General features: G+C 38.7%; 1 protein-coding gene across 1 annotated transcript; it reads left to right on the top strand.

Annotated features, from left to right (window-relative positions):
* The first annotated feature begins 7,408 nt into the window (after positions 1 to 7,408).
* LOC131936477 (uncharacterized) lies at positions 7,409 to 19,100 on the top strand. Its single transcript, XM_059293492.1, has 12 exons — positions 7,409 to 7,852; positions 9,404 to 9,529; positions 10,417 to 10,575; positions 12,322 to 12,600; positions 13,334 to 13,464; positions 14,634 to 14,711; positions 15,101 to 15,266; positions 15,730 to 15,830; positions 17,588 to 17,741; positions 17,938 to 18,036; positions 18,471 to 18,573; positions 18,804 to 19,100. Exons 1-12 carry the CDS (start codon positions 7,409 to 7,411, stop codon positions 18,965 to 18,967), a joined length of 2,004 nt encoding a protein of 667 aa, XP_059149475.1. The 3' UTR covers positions 18,968 to 19,100.
* The last annotated feature ends 698 nt before the right edge of the window (positions 19,101 to 19,798 follow it).

Genomic DNA, 19,798 nt, shown 5'->3' with positions numbered 1-19,798 from the left:
CACAAGTGACATCTTAATGTAGCCTGTATTGTCATAAGTGACTTGTTTAAAATGTCATCAGTTCTATTTCGGCAAGACAAGAAAGTTGTTTTTTGGTGTTTTGTTTTGGACCACTTTCAATGGCAAGCAAACAAAAATATTAGAGTCATTTGGTATTCAATAAAGCCTAAACTTCTTTGATTATTTTTTAAGTTCACCATCTCCCCCCCCCCCCCCCTCCCTTCTCTGTTGTTTTATTTATTTCTCCTTAGCGTCCCACACTACCCTCAAACCATTCTCGTATCAAGCCCCTCACGGTAGATAACCCTAGCGCACTTGTTTCTTAACTTAATGATAATCTATGTCTTGCGTTAAACCTCGTCGTCTGCTAGCCCTGTTTCTTTTTCCTGTTTTGTTGGGCGTGTCAGTCTTCAATTAACAAGTTGTGTTGATTTTTTACACCCTTGACCTTTTCTATACATACACAAAATTTAGATCTAACCCTAAACGGAACAAAATTTGGTTATCTGTGACGTCCAACGAAGGTGGGGAGCAGATAACTCCGTGGGGAGTCTAGTGGTTGTCGTCCCTGACTAGTCGGGATAAACTAAAAACAAAAGATTACTTTTATACGTCATTAGTTGAACTTTAACCTCTAACAAATGAAGAATCGAGTTAAAATAATGCTTTTGTAGGTTTGTTGCCTAATTACAACATAGTGCACAAAGGAGTAAAAATAATGTTTGTTGTCGTTTGGCTACACAGCACACACATTTGATTTTTAAAAATGAAATAAAGACAGTGAGTCTAGAAATATTACAAGGAAAGTATTCGTTCATTTAATACTTGAGTAGAAAATATTTTTAAAAAGATTAAAAGCTGCTGGTAAGGATTGTAGATCTTGGCCAGTTCTGTCTCTCTTAGCAATGATTGTAGACCACGTTGTTTGTCGTGTAGCTATTCATTCGATAAAAAGCAAACTCGAAAATAATCTAGTTTGGAATACTTAGCTAAGCCGAGTTTGCAATTTTAGCAGCTTTGCAATCCTGCACAAATATTAGCCATGACTAAACTATGGCCTGGTCAAAAATATGGAACGCAAACCGTAGATTCCACTTAGATTTGACTGAATTCCTATAGAGTATAGTGCTACCAATGAATCCGCGAGGTCCACTTCACCCATACATTAGTTGTAGAGTTAGATAACAGAGGGACACTGAACTGGTATTTCTATCTGTTCTTTTGTGTCAAACCGCATGACTTGTTTTCTGGGTTCAAGTGCCCTAAAGCTACTAAACATTAAAACAGATTTTCTTCTGGACCACTTGACTAGATTGAGCCCTACACCAACTACCCCAATATATCAGCTCATCATCCTGACCTTGCCATATTGTTGTCTGTGGGAAATGTGCACCCATTCAGTCATTTGACTCTCGCTGTGTCAAGGCAGGAGACTCCTTGTTTGTGAGGTTTGAAAGTTGATACTCAAAGAGTTGACCATATACAGTTTGTGCCAGACAAGACTTGGAACATCCGGAAGTCGTCGTAAAACAAATGTCGCTGGAGGGACCCAAGTATGGTTGACCAGGACAGGGGTCAATGTTGCCAGTGTACACTAGCCACAAAGAATACGAATATTGTATAGCTCCACTGTTTGGGCATGTTGGGATTGTGCTGTTTTAAAGGTGAGAAACCCTTTAGAGGGGCGATTTGTTCATCTATGCTCAATATTTCTGGTTTAGGTAGGCTTATTTTCCCTAGTCTGTCATTGCTTCCGTTTTATGTGTTGTCAGAAAAATGTGGGTTTCCTTTTGTTCTCTCGTATCCTTTTGATGTCATGGGGTCATGACGACATGGTGTCATGATGTCATGGTCTCATGGTGTCAGCCACTGAACAGCATCTGGTGCTAAAGCTACAGTGCATCCGTGCCCCGGGGAATCTTAACTCTACTCATGTACAATATAATTAGCTTCAGCCAAAGGGCTTCAGTATGTCCTTCAGAATGTTATACCTGTTAGATTCTTGCACAATTGACTGCAAGATTTCATCTGACATCAAATCTTTGAGATAGTCCAGAGGTTCGCCTGGAGCTTTGCATTCCCTCTGTGTTCAAGTGAAAAGAAATTCTTGAGTACGCTTGTGTCAGATGTCTTGTGTCAGACGTCTTGTGTCAGACGTCTTGTGTCAGACGTCTTGTGTCAGACGTCTTGTGTCAGACGTCTTGTGTCAGACGTATTGTGTCAGACGTCTTGTGTCAGACGTCTTGTGTCAGACGTCTTGTGCCGGACGTCTTGTTTCACCACACAATTTTAAGGCAGCCCACAGAGGGACCTGGGTCAGTAGGTGTCCGACTTTATCTGTAAAAAAAAAAATTAACATATATTCGCCATCATTCAAACTGTAGTATTAAAACGCATACGGCAAATATTATCCATACGGAAACAAACAAAATAATATCTCAACATAAAAATACCTTACATATGATTTAAACATCGTAGCTTACCCTCATATTGTTCTGTCATGAAACTTTCATCACTGTCTTGTACATGCACCGATACTATGGTACATGATTCGATACTATGGTACATGATTCGATAGTGTGGTACATGCACCGATACTATGGTACATGATTCGATACTATGGCACATGATTCGATACTATGGCACATGATTCGATACTATGGTACATGATTCGATACTATGGCACATGATTCGATACTATGGTACATGATTCGATACTATGGCACATGATTCGATACTATGGTACATGATTCGATACTATGGTACATGATTCGATACTATGGCACATGATTCGATACTATGGTACATGATTCGATACTATGGTACATGCCCCTATACTATGGTACTACCCCGATACTAGGGTACATGCCCCGATACTATGGTACATGATTCGATACTATGGTACTACCTCCGATATGGGACGGAGTGGTCTAGCGATAGAGAGCTAGACTGCTAACCCGTAAGTCTCGAGTTCGAATCCGGGTTCGTCAGTAGACCTTCCCTGAGTCCGCCCAACTCTGATGGGTACCTAACTCACGTTAGGGAAAGTAAAGGCGGCTGGGCATAGTGCTGACCACACTATCTCTTCATATGCCGAGGTCACAGAAACAAGTGAACTCTACTTCACTTGCCCCATAGACCGTCAGGTTTGAAAGGGAAACTATTCTCAGATCCTATGGTACATAATTCGATACTATGGTACTAGACCTGGTACTATGGTACATGTCCCGATACTATGGTACTACCTCCGATACTAAGGTACTAGCTCAGATAATATAGTACATGCCCCTATAGTGTGGTACATGATTCGATACTATGGTACTACCCCCTTACTATGGTACTACCCCCTTACTATGGTACTAGCCCCATTACTCTAGTACTGGCACCGGTACTACGTACACACCCATTCACCCCAGTAGATTATAACAAAAGACTGTGTACGTGCTTACAGTCTGTTTGAGGTGAGATTAAGGATATTAGGGATAAATCCTCACAACTCTTGTATGCTGGGAATTAGACTGCCCTTGTCGCAAAATGTTTATTGACTCAACATAAATTATAATTTTAAAGACATGTAGACGTTTTTAAAAGGTTCAGAAATTTTTACCCAGACAATAGCCAAAAAATATGATTTTGATATCCGATACATTTCAAAATATTATATACACCGTTTCAAAAAATGTATTATAATTTTAAATAATGTAATTGTTTATAAAAGGTTCAAAACTTTGTACCTAGTCCATTGCTAAAGTCACAATATTATTTTGATATCTAAGACGTTTCAAAGTATTAAATTTTAAAAATGTATAAAAATATTTTTTAAAATTATGTCACCTTGTTCATTTACTTTTCTGTATTGTTTTTAAACTCACTCGTAATACTTTATTTACCCTTTACAAATTTAAATGTTATGTATTTTGTTGACAAAACATCCAAACATTATAGTCGCCCCTGGTAACAATTCTACTGTGTGGTTGTTTCTTACATGCGTCTATTACATCGTAGAAATCAAATAAAAACAAAAGCTTTATGTACAATTTATAACGATTCTATCCTTGTCCCAACAAATAATTGTGTATGCCATATAAAGAGCCGTGTTTAATCATCCGCATTGTTTCCGGAGTGGCAGAATTCCAAACAAAAATATTTCGAACCGACGGTTACCGGAAATAGGTTTTCTTTTTGTTTCCCTTGACCACACTGAAGAGCTCTAATGTCTTACTGAAACAACACAAACCCAGCCAACTAATGCATGTATCTGTGTGTTCAACAGAGCGAATTCACGGAACTCGACCACATCAAGATCGCTGGGCTAACAGCACTCACCGCACCGTTTGGCACCAACTACACACCCACCTACAGGCCGCGCATTATTGGAGGGAACATGGTCACGGTGATAGAGCGTCCAGCAGAGTAGGTAGAGCTGTTAAGCTCAAATCCAGCGTTCTTGCTAACACTTTTTTTTTAAAATTATTTTGATTGTTAATGCATCTTATAATAAAGGTTTACCTATATGTGTATGTTTTATCTTTAAATAAATAATTGTATATGTAAGTTTTATCTTTAAATAAATTGTACGAGCCGACCCGCGGCATATCATACGCCGCTAATTAGTTGTTGTTTTTTCTACTTTTCAGTAATTCATAATTTGTGAATTCGACAGTACCAATGCTGCCACTGAAAATATTTGCTTTAAAACACTAAACCCCCCCTTCCACCCGCCGCCTCCCCCCCCCCCCCCCCCCCCCCCCCCGTGAAAGCAGCCTCCTCTTAGTTACCTCGTTTCAAACTAAATTATCTGCCACTAATAGCCGTCACCAAACCCGGCTATATGATTGTATTATGTAAACATCTAACGTGAACACAGCTCACCAGACAATGTGAGGGGTGGGCGGGGGGAGAGGAGGGGGGGAAGGGGAGAGGGGGTAGCGATAGAGAGGAAGAGAGGGGATTGCAAGGCGCGCTTGCAGCTTGTTTTCTAACGGCTCCCAGAAGAGAATTATATATATAGAAGATAGATAGATGGATACGACACAAGGACCATTGTCTAGCATCAGTGGGTTGAACATTCCCCCCCCCCCCACCCACACACACACACGGGCGTTTGGCCTCAACTATGTTTTAAACGTTCCTCAACCACAAAACGTGTGTTTGTCACCACGCATGTTTTGTAAGTGTTGAATCTGAAGCTGTTCGAGTCACTGTCACGCTTCAGTGATCCAGCACTTAAGGTTGACATTTGAAGAGACTTCACGCTTCATTAGCTCAATGCGTTCGGGAAACTTAGACTTTTATATCATTAAAGGTTCTCAAAAAGTGGCCTCCTACCCTCGCTGATTTGAAAGAACAATTATTGGTGTATTAGGTTTTGGTTTAGGTGTTACGTCTTAGTTTGTAATTATATTATACGAGCCGACCCGCGGCATATCATACGCCGCTATTTAGTTGTTTTTTCTACTTTTCAGTTATTCATAATTTGTGAATTGACACTACCAACGCTGCCACTGAAAATATTTCTTTAAAACACTATCAGTAGCTCGTTAAGAACGATACCCCCCCTCCTTCCCCCCCCTCCGTTAAAGTAAACTCCACTTAGTTACCCCCCCCCCCCCCTACGTTTAAAATCGTTTCAAACTAAATTATCTGCCCCTAATAGTCGTCACTAAACCCGGCTCTGTTTGTAAACATTAAGAGTGAACACAGCTCACTAGACCATGTAGGGGTGGGGTAGTAGGGAGCGCGTTTACAGCTTGTTTTTTAGCGTCTCCCAGAAGAGAATTATTTATATAGACGAGCCGACCCGCTGCGTATCATACGCCGCTATTTAGTTGTTTTTTTTTTTTCTACTTTTCAGTAATTTATAATTTGTGAATTCGACAGTACCAATGCTGCCATTGAAAATATTTGCTTAAAAACACTACCCCCCCCCCCCCCCCCCACGTGAAAGCAGCCTCCTCTTAGTTACCTCCTCTAAGTTTAAAATCGTTTCTAATAGCCGTCACCAAACCCGTCTCTGTGATTGTAAAATGTAAACAGAGTGAACACAACTCACCAGACAATGTGGGGGCGGGGTGGGGGTGGTTGTGATATTGATATAGAGGAAGAGAGGGGACTGTAAGGCGAGGTTGCAGCTTGTTTTCTAACGGCTCGAAGAAGAGAATTATATATATAGAAGATAGATAGATAGTAGGTTTGAGTTAGGTTTTATTTCATTACGTTTGAGTTAGGTTATGTTATCGGTGATGTTAATTCAAAGCATCAATTCGTCTTGGAGGTTTGCTGGGAGTTTTACATGGACATTAAGATGGTGACGTCTTAAAATGAAATTTATCTTACCTGTCGACTTTATGCACTGTTGTTAATGGACTTTAGTGCATTGAATGAGAACATGTGTGTAGTTCATTTAGCACATGTGCTATATGTGACCTGGCGACCTCTAGTAGTAGTAAGTAAAGTTCCCTTTCAAACCTGGCGGCCTACGGGGCAAGTGAAGTAGAGTTCATCTGTTTCTGTGACCTCGGCATATGAAGGGATAATGTGGTCAGCACTATGCCCAGTCGCCTTTACTTTCCCCACGTGAGTTAGGTACCCATCAGAGCTGGGTGGACTCAGGAACGGTCTACTTGCGAAACCGGATTCGAACTCGAGTCTTACGGGTTAGCAGTCCAGCTCTCTACCGCTAAGTCATTCCATCACATCCAGCAACATCTAGCACATGCGCTATATGCAGTGGCGTAGCGAGGGCCGGTGTCACCCGGTGCGGCACTTAATGGTGTCACCCCCCAGAGGCGTAGCGACCCTTCCCGGCGCCCGGGGACAAACTTTCAATTTTCGACTTGCACCCCCCCCTCAAACTTTCAATTTGCACCCCCTCCCCCTCAAACTTTCGATTTGCCCCCCCCCCCCCCCCCCCACTCCACCCTTGTAGGGATTTGTCAAATTTGCTCTTAAAAGACTTTTTAACACTCGAATTAATCACTTAATTAAGTGGAATTATCACTTTTCTCTATATATTTTGCTATTTTTTGCCTTGGTGTCACCCCCTAAATGGTGTCAACCGGTGCGGTCCACACCCCCGCCCCCTCGCTACGCCACTGGCTATATGTTAGCTATCATCACCCTGTACATGTGCTGTATGTTAGTTGTCGACATCTAACACATATACTGTATGTCACCTAGCACATGTGCTATATGTTAGCTATCAGCCCCCAGCACATGTGCTGTATGTCACCTAGCAACATCTAGCACATGTGCTATATGTTAGCTATCAGCACCCAGCACATGTGCTGTGTGTCACCTATCAGCACCCAGCACATGTGCTGTGTGTCACCTATCAGCACCCAGCACATGTGCTGTATGTCAGCACCCAGCACATGTGCTGTATGTCAGCACCCAGCACATGTGCTGTATGTCAGCACCCAGCACATGTGCTATATGTCACCTATCGGCACCCAGCACATGTGCTATATGTCACCTATCGGCACCCAGCACATGTGCTATATGTCACCTATCGGCACCCAGCACATGTGCTATATGTCACCTATCGGTACCCAGCACATGTGCTATATGTCACCTATCAGCACCCAGCACATGTGCTGTATGTCAGCACCCAGCACATGTGCTGTATGTCACCTATCAGCACCCAGCACATGTGCTGTATGTCAGCACCCAGCACATGTGCTATATGTCACCTATCAGCACCCAGCACATGTGCTGTATGTCATCCACCACTTACCTCCCCAGCGTGGACCTGCCCAGGTACGAGAAAGTTGCTCTCATCTCAGACAAGCCAAACAACGTTGACCCTCGCGCCCTGACCGACTTCACTAGACGGTACAACCAGCCCTACAAGGTCAGTTCTCTACGTCACTTCCGCGTCACGTGATAGCATGTCACGTGATTATGTTTACACTCAGTCACATAATATACCTCAACTTTTCAAACATAGTATAGTTATTAGTTAATCTCACTTTGCTTGAGAAATCAACTAAAGAAATCAACTACCCCCCCCCCCCCCCGAACGAAATGAAATGTATATAATTTATATAGAATGTAACAACATGTATTCTTTGTTGTTGTGGGTTAGTTTTCACATAGGAATACAAGCAGTAGTGGCAACTTCAAATGATGACTTTATTTACACTATATACAGTGAGAATGGTAAATCCATGGTTATTCATGGTAAATCCATATTAGAAGATACTCCACAAGTACAGTCACAGTCACGACTCCAAGTCATGGAGACATCTTACATTCACTGCCACAGTTCAAGTCCCAAGTCCTAGCACACAACACCCGTTCACCTTTCGATCTCTCTTTTATTCACAACTTTCTCTCCCCTTACGTCAATGAGCGATCTCACCCAAAACACGGAAAAACACATGACGATCGCTCAGACAGTCCTTCCGCTAGCCAGGTACTCTTCATTCATGCAAAACACAATATAATAAAGATACATAATAATACAGTCTGTGACATAGAAAATATATACTTTTAACAGTGTCCCCCCCCCCCCCCCCCGAAGAAAGTCTACCGCCCCCCGAAAATTTCAAGTGCCCCCCCCCCCCCCCGGAGAAAAAAGTCTGGAAGAAACACTGTATATAATGAAAGCCTATATTTCACATACTTCAGAAATAGAATTTACCTAAAAAAGAAAGTTCAATTATCTATAGCCCTACCGTTATGTAGACTATAAACAACCTATTCACACAGTAACTACACACCGGTAGAGGGAGGTTCGGATCCTACCGTGTCAACACGATGGGTTTTACACTGATGTCTCGGTCTAGTGGCCAGACTTGATTTGGTCAGCGGTCAGTACTCGTTCAACTTTAAAACTCTATCGCTACAGCCAAATGCAAGCAGCCCCGGTGGCACAATCGGTTAGCAAGTCATGCGGAGGTTGTGAGTTCGATCCTCACCCGGGGCAGCCTTTTTTTTTTTAAATTAAATTGATGTATTTTAAACCATAGTATTGCCCTAATCATTCACCCGCTAAATTGATGTATTTTAAACCATAGTATTGCCCTAATCATTCACCCGCTAAATTGATGTATTTTAAACCATAGTATTGCCCTAATCATTCACCCGCTAAATTGATGTATTTTAAACCATAGTATTGCCCTAATCATTCACCCGCTAAATTGATGTATTTTAAACCATAGTATTGCCCTAATCATTCACCCGCTAAATTGATGTATTTTAAACCATAGTATTGCCCTAATCATTCACCCGCTAAATTGATGTATTTTAAACCATAGTATTGCCCTAATCATTCACCCGCTAAATTGATGTATTTTAAACCATAGTATTGCCCTAATCATTCACCCGCTAAATGGATGTATTTTAAACCATGTGACCTCCCTGACCTCTGACCCGCTGATTTCCTCCTCCCACGTTGAAGGACCCCTTCCACAAGAAGTCGGCCACCAGCAGACAGTACATCACCAGACGACCCGACTCTAAGGACATCTCGTCCCGGTACCCCACCCTGGCACCCATTGAGGAAAACAGAATGAAAAACTTGCAGGTAACTGTGTTATGTTTTGAAATTCGCGTTTTGTGTTTAGGTTCTCACGATATGCTTATAAGACTGTGGCTTGCAGTGGGATTTCCCATCGGGGACCAGCTTTTTAAAAAAAAAAAAGAAAAAAAAATTAACCTTTTTTTTTTTTAGAGATAAGTAGTTCATCAGTCACCAAATTTTTTTTTTTTTAAACAAATGTTTAAATTTCTATTCACACAACGATTCAGTAACAAACGTTCACATCTCTATTTAAACAAGTATTCAGTATCAATCGGTCACATCTCTATTCACACAATCATTCTGTAACAAACATTTATATCTCTATTCGCACAACTATTCAGTGCTAAACGTTCACATACCTACTTACACAACCATTCAGTAGCAAACGTTGAAATCTCTATTCACACAATCATTTATCATTTATTAAACAAACGATTACCTCTCTGCCAGTATTTCTTCCATAGTTTTCTCGGGGGGGGGGGGGCACTTGAAATTATTTTTGGGGTGGGGTGGGGGGGGATTGACTAAAATTTCTGGAGGGAGGGAGGGGACACTGGATATATATATTTTCCATGTAAATTCTATTTCGTTGGGGGGGGGGGGGAGGTAGACATTTTTCTGGGAGAGGGGGGGGGAGGGGAAACCTCCCCTAAGAGTTGACCAGAAGAAACTCTAATCTCTATAAACACAACTATATAGTACCAAACGTTGACATCTCTATTTACACAACTATTTAGTACCAAACGTTGACCTCTCTATTCACACAACTATTCCGTACCGAACGTTGACCTCTCTATTCACACAACTATTCAGTACCAAACGTTGACACCTCTATTCACACAACTATTCAGTACCAAACGTTGACATGTCTATTCACACAACTATTCCAGATGTCCACAGTGTTTGAGCCTGAAGCGTGGACCAAGAGATTTGAACAAAAAGATGGTTTACCTGGCCCACCCCACCAGGCCGTCTCACGTAACGGTCAAGTTAGACGCTCCTACCCTGGCTACTCATCCAATGGCTTCTATCACGCACCCAACTATATGGTGAGTAGTAATAGAATCTGACCATCATTGGTGAAATAGTTACTGGGTACATGGTTAGCCTCTGTGTAGTGAAATAGTTACCGGGACATTTTAGCGTCTGCGTAGTGAAATGGTTACCGGGAAATCTTTAGCCTCTTATTAGTGAAATGATTACCGGGACATTTTTAGCGTCTGGGTAGTGAAATGGTTAGGAGCTAAAACTGATGTCGGTATAGCCAGCAGCTAAACTCAAAGCGTATATTGTCTACTACAGGGACATCTTTAGTGTCTGGTTAGTTAAATGGTTATCGGGACATCTTTCGCCTCTGAGTAGTAAAATAGTCGTCTTCTTAAGCTTCTAGATAGTAAGATTTAAAATGTATTCTACCACTAAATCGAACATGTTTCCCAGATTTTCACATTACCGTATACTGTATTAGAGTACAGATGTTAATGTTACCACTAGACATGACCTATATCATGGGTTCCTGTGGGGTCGCCAACTGGTAGACTAAACTCTAGCAATGAATAAAAAAACATAAATATTTCGAAAAATATTTGAAATTCGGCATTACTAACATCACTGGAAATGGAATAGAGAATAAACAATTTGTACTGTGCAAAGTTGTTCTTAGTCAGGAGTCAAACGTCAATTTGAGACGAGTCATTCGGAACACACAAAAAAAGATATATAGTTCTTTCGTCGGCATGAAGCTAGTTGCAAACGTCAAAGACTTGATAGAACAGAACGTTTTCACCAAGAAAACACAGCATTAGTGCAAGCATCATATGAAGTAGTATTAGAAGTTGCCAAGCAAAAAAATTCTGACACAAAGGAGAAAATCTGATCGAACCATGTATGCTGAAGATGGTAAAATTAATTCTTGGCGATTCCAGTGCAGTCTTTGTGAAATATATTCATTCAGATGTTAGCAAATAAGAGTTGATGTTTTGTGATGATATCATGGAGAAAATAAATACGTTTTTTGAAACTGGATGGAGGAATAAATTAAAATGGGAAAACGGCTGTGGGGCTTGTACGGATGGTGCGTCATGTTTCAGTACGCTGGTTTTCAATAGGAAATGTCAATCGTGTTTTTGAATTGAAAGATGAAATCAAGATGTTCTTGGAAGTGCAAGGAAACAAGACCTTTTGATATACTTTAACGACATGGTGTGGTTGTAGAGAGTATCATACCTAGCAGACATATTCGAACATCAACATAAGCTTAACTTGAAAATGAACGAATATTTTCTCTTTTCATGATAATCTCTTGGCATTTTTATCAAAGCTGCAAAATTGGCGAGGAAAAATACCTATTTGAAATACTGCCATGTTTGAGAAACTCTGCTGTGTGGTGTGATAGATAAAATTTTTTAATGATTTTGTGCATCTTGAATCTCTTGACAACGAACTGCGGCGTCATTTTCCCCGAGCTTTCCTTGATGTTACCAGCATTGCCGATGAATAACAAGAAGAATTCTTAAATTTGCAAAATTTAATTGTTAATGCTAGTTAATGCTTGTTAATAGCATGTAATTTCGCTCATCGTATTAAAACAGTTATCAAAAATAATTCATATTGAAAGTCTACTAGAAAATATTAATTTAGTGCTTATTATTTTCTTTACTAATTTCGACTTGTTAATTATATGGGGGTCGCGGGTTACTTACGTTTTATGAAAGGGGGTCGCCACTAGAAAAAGATTGGGAACCACTGACCTATATGATTTCTGCCTCCCCTTCCGCGCCCCCCCCCCCCCCCAGACCCCCAGCACAGCGTCCACCATGTCCTCTGTATCAGACGAAGAGTTCAGGGCCAGGCTGTTGGCCATGATACCCCGGGGAGTTTACCTGCCGGACACGCCCATCGTCCTCACCCCCACGGACGAGGCTCGGCTCCTCAACATCTTGAGCCACGAGCTGTACGAAGCTGACGCCGACCAGTTGAAAGATATCTACATCAACATCTCCAACACCGTGGATAAACACCTCACAGGATACTGCCAGTATCAGGACTTGTTTAGTATTTTGTCTCGCATGTCAGTAAGTACACTTACACAAGATTTGTGTACTATTTTGTCTTGTACGTCTGTAATCTTATTTAAACTTACCCTAGATTTGTTTAGTATTTTGTTTCGCATGTCTGTAAGTAAACTTTTACAAGACTTGTTTAGTATTTTGTCTCGCATGTCTGTAAGTAAACTTTTACAAGATTTGTGTACTATTTTGTCTTGTACGTCTGTAATCTTATTTAAACTTACCCTAGATTTGTTTAGTATTTTGTCTGGTATGTCTGTAAGTAAACACGCTCAAGATTTGTTTAGTATTTTGTCTCGCATGTCTGTAAGTAAACTTACACAAGATTTGTTCAGTATTTTGTCTTGTACGTCTGTAGTCTTGTTTAAACTTACCCTATATTTGTTTAGTGTTTTGTCTGGTATGTCTGTAGTCTTTGTGTAAACACACCCAATATTTGTTCAGTATTTTGTCTTGTACGTCTGTAGTCTTATGTAAACTTACCCAAGATTTGTTTAGTGGAAGAAACTCTGCCCAAGTGTCTTGGGCACCAAAAGGAAAAGATGATGTTTGTATGTAAACATGCCCAAAATTTGTTTAGCATTTCGTTTCGTATTTCAATAAGTAAAAATATCCAAGAATTGTTTATTTGTTTTTGTTTTATTTTTGTTGTTGTTTTTGTTATTTTTGTCCTCTTTCGATGGACTACCACGTAGCCTTTTACTATATCAAAACACCCTGCTATTTATTTTACTTCCAGTTTAAGTTTCCACCAGACCTTCTCCAGCTGGTGGCGGCCATGTTTGTTTCAGACTACAGGAACCAGAGAGATGTGAACTACGAGAGGTTCCTCACTTTTGTCGCGGCAGCTCTAAGGAACAGAGACAAAATGTAGGTACCTTCAGCTCGCGAGATTTTAATTTTAAACGTTTTCAAACGTTAAGTCCAGCTAATGTATGACAGTGGGTAGCGGCAGCTCTAAAGAACAGAGACAAAATGTGGGTACCTTCAGCTCGCGAGCTGTAAATTTTAAACGGTTTTAAACGTTAAGTCAAGCTAATGTAGGACTGTGGGTAGCGGCAGCTCTAAGGAACAGAGACAAAATGTGGGTACCTTCAGCTCGCGAGTTGTAAATTTTAAGCGGTTTTAAACGTTAAGTCAAGCTAATGTAGGACTGTGGGTAGCGGCAGCTCTAAGGAACAGAGACAAAATGTGGGTACCTTCAGCTCGCGAGTTGTAAATTTTAAGCGGTTTTAAACGTTAAGTCAAGCTAATGTATGACAGTGGGTAGGTGTTGACCTATGGTAGAGGGTAACACAAGGGTTTCTTTCGGACATTTTCCTCAGGGGGGGGGGGTGAAATTTTAGGATGAGTGGAGTAATTACCCCCAGTCAATTACCCCCCTGTCAATTACCCAGTAGGACATTACCCCCCGGTCATAGCTTAAGGTTCAGCTAGGGTTAGAGCTAGGGTTTGAGTTTGAGCTAGGTCTAGGGTTAGGGCTAGGATTAGAATCAGAATTAGGCTTAAATCAATGTCTAGAGTTGAGTTTTGTTTTGGGTTTATTTTAAGCTGAGGTGAATTCTTAGGTTTTTCATCTTCGTCATAAGGTTAGGATTAAGGTAATATATAGGTATAGAGTTAGATTCTATCTTGGTGGATGGGGGGGGGGGGGGGGGGGGGTAATTCCCTAGGGGGTAATTGACAGTGGCGTAATTGCTCCGGGGGGGGGGGGTAAATACGGGGGTTGTCCGGGGGGGTAATGTCATGTAGCCGGTTAAAGTATATGTTTTCTGTATAAATTATAGAATGTTTCTATTTCGTTCGGGGAGGGGGTGGTAACACCCAATCTCGAGAGTTTTGACTGGATTTTGCTGTAGATTCATGTGCCTGAGCTTACCCAGTTTCAATGGGTTCCCAACACTTTTTGGGGACGAGTCAAGTTACCTGGTTACCAAATGTCCCCCCACAACTCTACGTCGATCTGACCAGATAAGCGGACATGTATTGACTTCAATTTTGAAGAAAACATTGTAATTATTATCTTGGTCAACTTTCAGCAAACCACCCAGCCCGTCGTCTTCTACCCAACACCACAATGGCAACACAGCCCAACTAGGCTTACACACCCCGATTAGGTAAGTGGCCAGATCAGACGGTATTTCTTTGGCTAATTACATTTGCATGTTTTGTAATCTTCAATTTTTATACCGCAAAAGCAGGCCTGAGTTTTGTTCTCGGACATACACATTAAAAATTTCTGTGACGATACTCAAATAAAAGTTCCGTGACAATTTTCATATAAAAGCTATGTGTCGAATCTCACAAAAAAAAGCTATGTGACGATTCTCGTTTAAAAGCTCTGTGACGATTCTTCCATAAAACCTCTATGACGATTCTCATATAAAAGCTCTGTGACGATTCTTACATAAAAGCTCTTTGACGATTCTCTTATGAAGGCTCTGTGACGATTCTCATATAAAAGCTTTGAGACGATTCTCACATTAAAATTCTCATCGATATTCAGACACACACCCGGCAGTCCTTTCTTCGGGGACGGAGGGGAGATCAAACTTTTGAGAATGATTGAAGCTCAGCTCAATGAAAATGAGTTTTCCATCGACTATGATAAGCTGATTGCATCATTTCAAGCGTCTGATAGAAAAAGAACGGGTCTTCTCTCGGCTAATCTCGTAAGTTTTCACATGTTCATGTAAACAAACAAAACTACATCTATAGGGCTGGTAAGAAGGTCACAAACCAGTTCTACGACTCAATAAAACCTGCATGAGCCATAGAACTGGTTGGTGACCTACTTACCAGCTCTATAGTCATTGAAAGTTCTTTATTGGGAAATTTAAAAAGTAAACAAAACAAAATAAAAACGAAAAATTTGGATAAATAGGAAGGATACGTGTTGTTTTTTTTTCTAATTTTAACTGCAAGTGTTTTAAAAAAAAACAGATAGACAAGTTGATGTTTGTACACTTGCACACTTCTTTAATTAGAGGCTAATTTTTTCAGCGAGTAGATTAATTATTTTCTTGTTTTCTATTTGAACTGTGAACATTGTGCTTTCAAAATTAAAGTAAATTCCTTTTCTAATGGTCACAAAAAAAATAAAATACCATAATACACAAACTCAATTAATTTCAGATCAAAGATATTTGTATTCAACATCGGATCCCTATACAAGAATCTCTGATTGTTCGATTACTTAATCGATGTGAGTACAGTACAAAAAAGGAGCAATACAGGTTCGATTTTTCTTTTAGTTTTTTTTTTAAATAAATCTCAAAGATGAAAAAAAAAGACCATTTACTGCATTGGTTTCTATGTTGTATTATTTGCCATTAATATTCAAACTAAATTGAAAAACACTTTTTAATAAAATACTTAAAAAAAAACTTTTTAAAAAACCACGTTTTTCTTGTGGACTAAAAAGTAGAATAAAATACTTAAAAAAAACTTTTTAAAAAACCACGTTTTTCTTGTGGACTAAAAAGTAGAAAATAAATTTTCATACATTTGATGACAAAAAACGTGGGTACGTTCACCATCAAATTTCCCGACCCATCTGCCCGACCCACGTTTTTTGTCATCAAATGTATGAAAATTTATTTAAAAGTTTTTTTTAAGTATTTTATTTTCTCCTTTTTAGTCCGTTGCTACACATGAAAAACGTGGTTTTTAAAAAGTTTTTTATATAGTTTATTTTCTACTTTATCTAATCACTTGATTAAGTATGACTTGACTAAGTGTTTTTAAATACACGGACTAAAAAAATCTTGAGCGACCGATACGCTTTAAACAGAGAAAGGGTGTAATTTACGTTGCTGGCGTGGAGATCTACTCACGAATCACGTGATCAAATCTCCCATAAACAAACAAATAAACGCGAAGCTGAGTTAAGGAAAAACGTGTTTATGTGTATTTTAGCATGCCCAGCGTACCAACTGTGTCACCGTTAACAATGTGTTATCGTGTCCGTTCTCCTTTTTAGTCCGTTGCTACACATAAAAAAACGTGGTTTTTTTTTTAAGTTTTTTTATAGTATTTTATTTTCTCCTTTTTAGTCCGTTGCTACACATGAAAAACGTGGTTTTTAAAAAAGTGTTTATAAATACACGGACTAAAAATCTTGAGCGACCAGGATTCGAACCTGGGTTGTCGCGGCCACAACGCGAAGTACTAACCACTATACGATCACGGCCAGCGCGCTCACATCGATTGGGGCCGAAGTAACTGTGTCAATAGGCCTCAAGTCTTGTCGGTATCTTTAGAAATCATGTCCTCAATTTTATGGTCCTTGGGGCGTAATTAAATTAAGCTAATTACGGTCACTAATTGCTAGTTTTTATGATTGCATCTGAAATTGTTAGGCGAAAGTAGCATGCATGCCAAATTTCAGGTCTCTAGAGCAATCAGAAGTGGGCTAATTTTCGATGTCAATTTTAACAACAAACATCCAAACAACCAAACAACCAAACAAACAAACGCGAAGCTGAGTTAAGAAAAAACGTGTTAATAAAAATATTATCATACTTATCAGTATGGGGTCGTCCATAAATGACGTCACACTCGTAGGGGGGAGATGGAGTCCGTAATTTGGTGACGGTGTGTGATGAGGAGGAGGGGGGTGTAGATGGTGCGACGTCACACTTTTGCATTATAAAAAAGCAATGTTAGAAAACTAATTTTAGACGTTATTTCGCGTTTAAGAAAACTGTTTTAATAAATTGTAATAGGAATTGATTAAAATACTCTATTTTGACAGAGTTCAGATAAAATTTTAGAAAAATATCGATGTTTTAAAAAAATTCAACTGCAATTTTTAGGCGAGTTGTAGGCTGAGGTGTGACGTCATTTTAGGGGGGAGGGTCTGGCTTTCTGTGAGGACGTTTGACGCAAGGGAGGGGGGGGGGGTAAAAAACGTCAAAGAAAGCGTGACGTCGTTTATGGATGACCCCCTATCTCAAAAATAATTTTTTGCTTTATTTTTTTGTTTATGCAGCTGGATAACGTTGATACAATTCCTAGAACGGATTCAGCCAAGGAGAACAAGGAACAGAATAAAACAACCTTCTGAGTACAACAAATCATCCTCCTCGTCCAAAACCAGCAGATCATCATTCAGTCAAACTACCACTCCACTCTGGAAGAGAGATGTATGTAGCAGGATTATCGATTCTTTTAAAATACTTTTTTTCTGTAATAAAATAAAATATTTCAAAACAAGTTTATGGTGTTATGTCTGTAGAATTAAATTTATTATTATATTGTATATGTAATCTACAAAGTGTGAAACCAAGCATTCTATAGAATGTAACGGCTTATACTATACTATTTTCTTGATATATTTAGCCCCCTTTGTTACCACTGAAAGAGGAAGTACCTGACCCTAACAGGGAGATAATTTCACGAATGGATCTAGAGTTAAAAAGCCTTGAAAGAAATTATGATGTGAGTAGCACTTCTCGCTCAATATTTTAACATGCTCAGAAAATGATAAAAATGGAAAAGACTATAACAAACTTATGAAAATTAATTTTCTATTTTATTTTTTAATGTATAAATGTTATTAATGGTAGACAACTCGCAGCAATTTATAATGTTATTCTGTAGATTCTAATGAGTTTTTGTTTTGATTATAAATGTAAGCGAATTATATTTATATATTTATATGTGATAATAATCTTTCCAGAGTTTGTTGTTATTATTTTCAATCCAGTAATACTCAACAATGTTGTTCCAGAAAGGAATTTAAAAGTTACCAAACTGACAGTCGATTATATTTAGTGTTAGGAAAATCATTGTTATAAATTCTTTAATTTGAATAGTTGCTGAATCTCATTAAATGGGCTAAAGCGATTATTTGTTTTGTTTTTTTTTTTCAGAGTTCGCGGTTACCTTTGTCTATTAAAAAGGAAGAAGTGCCGTGGTTTAAAAGTTTTATGCAGTTTGCAGATGCTCTTTACAAACGTGATGAAAAATTTGAAGGTAAGTCTGTAATTTTAGAAAATATACGCTACAAAACTTAGAAACTATATTAACTCAATCAATATTATCTATCATACAATAATTTTAAAAAAAAGAAAATATCTGTTAATCGGATTGTGAAATTTTTGTATATTTTTTTTTAAAAAATACAGTAGAACTATTTTGTTATAGAGTTATATTATTGTTTTTAGTTTACCCTAATCAATCCAAAAAAATCTGACACTCGACAGGGCAACTTCCTTACAAAGAAGTGTCAGCATGGGCCAGAATGTACAATGAAACTTATCAGCTTGGAATTCCCGATGATGTAATCAACATGGCTATGAATCAGGCGACCAAGAAAGAGAAAGTTGATATTCATTTATTTTTATCAATATTAGCAAAACCCCATTAATCAAAATTTTAGTAATTAGTTTATATTTACCTTTTATCAATAAACTGTGTCATGGTAGGTGTGATTATAATCTTAAAAAAAATATTTTCCCCTACATTTCATTTACCTAATTATAAATTCAATTTTACTTTTCTGTCACTGTTGATTAATAAAAGATAATTTAGAGATTAAAAAAAAAGATTATCTCATGTTTCTATAGCACATGTTGCAAATTGAATTTTAAGAAAATATTTCTAAACTATTTTGCTGCTTATGTATGTGTTTACTTACGCTAAGAAATCAAAATGTAAGAATAGTACTATAAAAATGGTAAAAAAAAACAACTTCGTTTTAGTTTATTAAAGATTTATTCTATTCTACATTTAATATTTGAATTTCAATGCAACTTTCGTTGTTCAAATGTAATTAAGTACATGAAAATTGCATTTACTGTTATTTTAAGTAAACAAAAGCGTCACAAGACGGGGTCGGAAGTGCGTCCGCACCAGATGACTCCATGAAGGTGGTGACACCTAAACTGAAAAATCTTAAAATTTAAAATATGTGTTTTATCCAGTTAAATAATAAAATAGATAGGAGAGAAGGGTGACACCAAACCGAAAATGCTAATGTTTTTTGTAGAAGGTGGGGTGACACCCCAGCAACCGCGCCTCGTGACGCCTCGGTTTATAAATACAACAAAAGTGTATCTACTATTTTTAAAGCGTTTCAGTTAAAAAGTTATTAGTTTAGGATCATATACCATTTTATTTTCAATAAAAATGTATAAAAAATAATAATAATACATTTTATTAGATATTGGGGTTGTATAAAAAATTACTTAAACTTAAC

The sequence above is a fragment of the Physella acuta genome, unplaced genomic scaffold (genome assembly GCF_028476545.2).
Source record: "Physella acuta isolate Inbredline_101_S28 unplaced genomic scaffold, ASM2847654v3 ptg000178l, whole genome shotgun sequence".
Lineage (NCBI taxonomy): Eukaryota > Metazoa > Mollusca > Gastropoda > Physidae > Physella > Physella acuta.
This window is presented reverse-complemented; position numbering and strand designations above follow the sequence as displayed.